At 49.6% G+C, this 6,000-nt stretch overlaps 1 protein-coding gene across 1 annotated transcript in view; it reads left to right on the top strand.

Moving 5' to 3' along the window:
• Window positions 1-3,792: 3,792 nt before the first annotated feature.
• ITGB3 (integrin subunit beta 3) overlaps window positions 3,793-6,000 on the top strand; it is a 417,587-nt gene continuing 415,379 nt past the window's right edge. Inside the window, exon 1 of the mRNA XM_086923834.1 lies at window positions 3,793-4,226. Coding sequence (XP_086779960.1) covers window positions 4,166-4,226 — 61 coding nt within the window. The 5' untranslated portion in view covers window positions 3,793-4,165. The remainder of the gene's footprint in view (window positions 4,227-6,000) is intronic.

Below are 6,000 nucleotides of genomic sequence, written 5' to 3'. Positions count from 1 at the left end.
GCATCCCCACTTGACCAAGCTGTATGATCCATTGCTTTACTTCACTATGTATCATTTTCCTTAACCGTCCAGTTTGAGAGCACATTGAAGTAATTGGAGCAATTTAATACAGGACCTGCGCTACACAAAAATCTCACTTATATAAGGTTAATATAAAATCTTGCTTCACATTACACAATACAGACTGTATAAATAAAGAACATGAAAAACAGACGCTTTTTGGATAATTCCTAGCAACAATGTCAGCGCATGGGGTTATTCCTGAATATTTCAGGATTCAAATTAATTTCTTTCAATAAAAGTTTGGAACTTGTTTTCACTTGCCACTCTTACTTGGGGGAAATCAGATGGTGCTCGTCTTTAAGGCATAACATCTGCTCCGCGCAGCTTAAGTTTGACCCTCGGTGGTTCTCGAAGCCAGAGCGGGTCCACCATTTTTGAGGCCCTGACATTCTAGTCTTTAGCCTATAAAATGAAAAGGCTGATGCGACTGCGTCACTGGCGCACCAAAGGCAAGCCAAGAATATGCCCGCCTGCGCCCACATCCGCACCTGGACGACACCACGGGCCAGGGCCCCTGATAGTTTTAATCAAGAATCCTGGTGGTACTCGGCGGCTAAACCATGCTACTGGAATGCGGAGACTTGCTCTAACTGCCGCCATTTAATAAACATAGCCTTAGGACAAGCAGTCTGCGGCAGTTGCCGCGCATAATTCCTCCTGAAATCCCATGCGAAGTGGGAGAAACTGAGTTCTTGCGGCTCCCTGGAGACCGCCCAATGTTTTCTGTTAAATTGCCAGTCCCTCCCCAAACATAAAATTGAAATTGCCGACCTTGTGCTCCCCTCTGCGCTCTTTTTGGTTGAAACTTGAATCCACTCTCAGTCCGCTCCGGATATCCTAGAAGCTATCCCTCCAGGCTACGCAATTCTAAGACTAGACAGACCTGAAAGGAGAGGAGGAGGACTGGCGGTGATATATATAAGCATCATTTGAGCTCCAGCATGGTTGAAGCTCATATCCGTGGATCTGAGACAGCCTTTTTCTACCTCTCCCTAACTGGTCGCTGATCTCTTAACCGCTTCCTAATTTACCGGCCCCCCTCTCTCCCCCCCCTCCCCCCCCCACCCGGCCTGTGTCTCCATTTATTACAGTTTTACTAGACACCATTTCCCCTTATGCCCATATTTGCCAATTCAGCTTTGATCAAGGTAGCTCCCCCACATCCTATTGCCGGGTCAGATCACTTTCTCATTCCCTTTCAGATCCTTGGTTCTGCTCTCTGGGCCAGACCGCCACCACCTCACCCCATTAAGGTCCGCAAATGGCCCCTGGTTACCCGAGAGGCCTTTACGTCTACTCTGATTCATAGGCCCCATGCCTAGACTCCTGCCCGCAGATTGCTAATGAACAGGTTTCTGCAAGGATTGAGGAGACCCTCGACAACATAGGCCCTTGGAAGACACAGAACATCACTCAGTCTAGACCCACTGTAGAATGGTTTATGCCGGAACTTCTTCAGACAAAAAAAAGTAATGTAAGCGCCTTGAACGTAAATGGCGTAACGGCTACCATATCTCAGATAGAACCACATACCTACAAGCGATTAGGGAGTACAACAGGCTCTTTCAGACTCTATTTTTCATGCAAAAGATAAACAAAGCAAATAATTCTCTTTGAGACATTTTCAGAATAGTTAAATCCCTCATGTCACTAGATCATGTGGCAGTGGTCATGGCCCCTGCTTCCAACAACTGTAATCAGATTACTCACTTTTTTCAGATAAAATTTCTTCCTTGTGTACCTTTTTCACAGAAAAAGCATAGAACTATAGTTTTTCTCCCCCTAGAGAATTATCTGGCTCATTATCACAAGGTCCCTTTGGCATCAGAGCACTTCTGTAGAAGAAATGTGCTCTCTTGCTGCAAAGGTTAAATCAGGCTCCCCGCAAGATATGGCCTCTCGGGCGATTTTGAAATGTGGGCTTGTGACTCTCGGCCCAACTCTATGTGTATTGCTCAAACTATAATCCGAAGCTGGACAAATCCCAGCTGAGTGGAAACACGCTATGGTGGTTCCTCTTCTTAAGAAACACGCTTCGGAACCTGCCAAGCCTGAAAGTTTTTGACCAATTTCGATGCTTCCTTAATTTGCGAAAATTGACGAAAAACATGTAAACTCTCAACTAACAAAGTCCATTGATGAAAATTACCTTCTTCCCGTGATGTAATCTAGTTTTAGGCGGCAGTATAGCACTGAATCCGCCCTCTTAATAGCCTCAGAAACGCTACGTATGCTGGCTGACGAAGGTAAGACGGCTGGACTAGTCTTGCTAGACCTAAGTGCGGCTTTCGATACTTATCGTACTATCTGCTCCTGGAACGGATATGCCTGCAAGGCATAAGGGGAAGAGCTTACAAATGGATAGCTTGCCGATTTTCTGGTCAATCGCTCGTTCCAGATGTTTCAGAAACATTACACCTCAGCTATTATCCCCTTACAACATGGTGTGCAGTAAGGATCGATTTTAAGCCCAACCCTGTTCAACCTCTATCTCCGTCCACTGGCTGACGTGGTCGAATGCCACGGTGTGAGAATCGTGTCCTATGCTGGCGATAATCAGTTGATCATCACACTGGTGCAAGATGACAGGATGGCCGCAGATAACTTCAAGTCCTGTCTGGTGAACCTTGTGGCATGGATAGACACCAGCTGTCTTAGACTGAATGCTGACAAGACAGAGGTCCAGGTGATCAGAAAGAAGCCCTTGATCTGTCCTTCTGCTTGGTGGTCCTGTGAATTGGGCCCCACTCCGGTCTTCAAACCTAAAGTGAAAAACTTAGGTGTCCTTTTGATGCAGCACTATCTTTCGATAAGCAGATCTCAACTACGGTTGGTACGAAACATTGCAGATTAGTACCAGAATCCGCTAAGAAAATGGTTATTCAACCTATGCTGGTATCTCACCTGGACTATTGTGATGTACTCTACCTGGGGTCTCCAAAGGCAGATCGGGGATGCTTCAAGGTGTACAGAATGCTGTAGCTCGGCTACTCCTAAATATCCCAAAACGATCCTCTATAACTTGCAGAACTTCATTAGCTCCCTGTGAGGCACAGAGTTTCCTTCAAAGCACTCTGCTTTGCGCATCGATACTCGATCAAAGGGCCCAGGATATCTGTTTCCTCTGATTCAAGCCTAGGCTCCCACCAGACAACTTAGGTCTTCTGGGGCGGCGCTGATCCCCAGAGTGAATAGAATGCACCTTGGGGGTAGCTCTTTTAGACTCTTAGCAGCTAAACTTTGGAATTCCATGCCCCGGGACTTGAGATCTGAGCCATCTGAAGCTCGTTTTGGGAAAAATCTCAAGACCTGGCTATTTAGGAAATAGCGCTGGACAGATCTGGCTTGTTGCAATATGGACTGACTGTTACTTGAAGCTTAGTGCAGCTTATCCTTAACGCGGGGACACTCCCTCTGGAGTAACCAGGCGCTTTATAAACCTCCTAACATAACATAAATACAGCTCAATTCAGTGATGAACTCGTAAGTACTTGAGACACAGAAATATATATTTTTTCATTTTAAAGTCTGAATCATATTTTTCCATGACATGTGTTGCATGCGTTCCATCTTTTGATGGTTGGACTCGTCTTTGGCTCTTGGTGTCCTATCAATCCCCCGGATTCACACAGCTGTCCGCGTGCCCTCCAAACATGTGCCTCCAGCTCCCTTGCCTATTGTTACTTATGGCTCGCCAGAGAGTAAAGTTCGCATGTAGTTTAAAGACCATGTGGGCGTGGCCTGTGCCCCAGTAAGCTGTCTGTGCGGCCAGCAGAGCTTGCGCTGGGGGGACGGGGCAGTAGGGTCTACCCTGTAGCGTCTCACTGGAGTCATATCCAGCGCTGACAGTACGGCTGGGGCTGGGCCGTCGGATGCAGGGGTGGGAGGGGCTCCTGTCTGACAGACGGAGGCTGGTCCTCGGCTACGTTCTCCCAGTCGCAGCAGCACTGACTCAGTCCTGCCCGAGCCACATCCCCCAGGGGGGCCGGCGGTCCCATACCTGCTGCCCTCACGCCAGCGCCGCTGAATCACCCCTGGGATGTCTGTCTGCTGCTTCCCAGCCCTCTGAGCTCAGAGCTGCCGCTACCCTGCCCGAGAGAAGATGGGAGGACTGCCGCCTGCCCTGTGCGCCCTCGCCCTGCTCCTGCTGCCTCAAGCCTGGGGTAAGTCTGGGCTGAGCCTCGGTGGGACAGGAGAGGTGTGGGGGATGTTGTGGGGCCGGCTGGGAGGGGGTCTCTGTGGTTCAGGGGGCATGGGGAGTGTAGGGCAGGGTGGAAGCGTTTCTTTCTGCCCTTTGCTCATGTTGCCTCAAGCTTGGGATACATCAGGGTTTGGGGGGGAGGGGGGGCGCGGTGAGTGTTCTAGGGCAGGCTAAAGGGGTGCCTCTGTTCGACAGGGAAGTGTGGGGCAGGGCGGGAGGGGTGTTAATTGCCGCCGTGTTTCCTGACTGGAAGGCACTCGCCTGCTTGTTTCTGGAAGCCGCCCTGCTCGTGCCTCCTCTGAACTGCTTGTTCCATACCTGCAGGCTGTGTTTTATTTTCTCCTGGGATTATTTTCGCGGGCACCTAGTGAGTGACATGCGCGCAGTGATTTGACATGCTCTTTCGTGAAGAGCCCTCCGGCTGCGCGCCAGAGTTCAGTAAAGCACCCCAGGGACCTCCCGTAGGCATGTGTCCCACTCACAGGAGTACACCCCCTCCACGGGGAGCGGAGTGCGATGTCCGCCTGTCCCATCTGCGCTTTCGAGGAGTTCCTCTGCGTGCTCAGTGATACGCCCGGCAACGCACTCCCCCAAGATACGGTCTGTCCCATGGCGCTTCGAACACTCTTTTCTGAACCTCAGCGCTCCGTTTCTCTGACAATTCTTTCTCGTTCGTGGTGTTCCCGTCTCAGTCACCCTCTGTCTAGTCTAACCCCGTTTTTTAGTAGCTCACCCAATGTCCCTTCCCCTTCGCTGTTATTTATATTTTCCGGCCACTCTATTTTTTTTAAATATATTTATTTTACAGTCGTATATAGCGCCAAGTCGGCCCAAGGTTAGTGGAGCGCTTTACACGAGCAGCAGTTACATTACACGAGGTCACTATACACACTGTGAGATTAAGTTATTTTCTTTCCCAAGTCCTCCTTCCGTTTGTCCTTTTCTCTCTCCCACTTTCGCCGCCCCTCTCCCCATCTTTTATTCCCCTGTCTTCTTTGCGTCCCTCTGTTCTCGTGTTCTTCCACGTACCGGTTTTAAGCGCCGGCGCAGCGCTGTACACACACAGCAGTGCTTTGCAGGGGGAGGGGTATAACAAGAGAGGGGGCATTTTATAGGGCTTGGGATGGACCGTGCTCGTCTCTCTGCCTACCCTTCCATCTCTTGTTTTCTAGTCCCAGTGCATGTCTTTACGTTATCATTCTGCCTTTTTCATCCGTGTACCATCCATTCCATGTATGTGTTTGCCCCTATAAAATAAATTGTGTGCCGCCGCCTCGGTGCTGCTGTCTCTATGACAGATCGGCTGCGCCTGTCTCTGGCTTGCAGTGCTGCACTCTTACTTTCTGTGCCCTCTCACGCCCATTCCCAAAGCCACCACCGGTTGGGTTGGGTGAGGACGCCTCAGAGTGTGAATGAGTCTAGGTCGACCATTATGTCTTGGGCACTCATTGCTCTGTATATGTGTCTCTCTAGCCCCCTCTCTAATGCTCTGCGTTTTAACCCCCTGTCTCGTGCTCCACGTACTTCTCTTGAACCACATCATCAAGCTCTCTCTGCATGTCTCATGTTCCACAGCCAAGAGTTCTTGATAACAGAAATTCCTGTGTCTTTCTCCCTACATCTGTCTTTCTCCCTATCTCTGTCCTTCTCCCTATATTTGTCTTCCTCCCTACCTATATCTTTCTCCCGACTCCTCTATATCTTCTCTAGTTCTCTCTCTTATGTTCCAGGCATCA

This window comes from Lissotriton vulgaris, chromosome 5 (assembly GCF_964263255.1).
Source record: "Lissotriton vulgaris chromosome 5, aLisVul1.2, whole genome shotgun sequence".
NCBI classification, from domain to species: Eukaryota; Metazoa; Chordata; class Amphibia; order Caudata; family Salamandridae; genus Lissotriton; species Lissotriton vulgaris.
The sequence above is the reverse complement of the archived record's forward strand: the minus strand, read 5'-3'. Positions and strand labels throughout refer to the sequence as shown.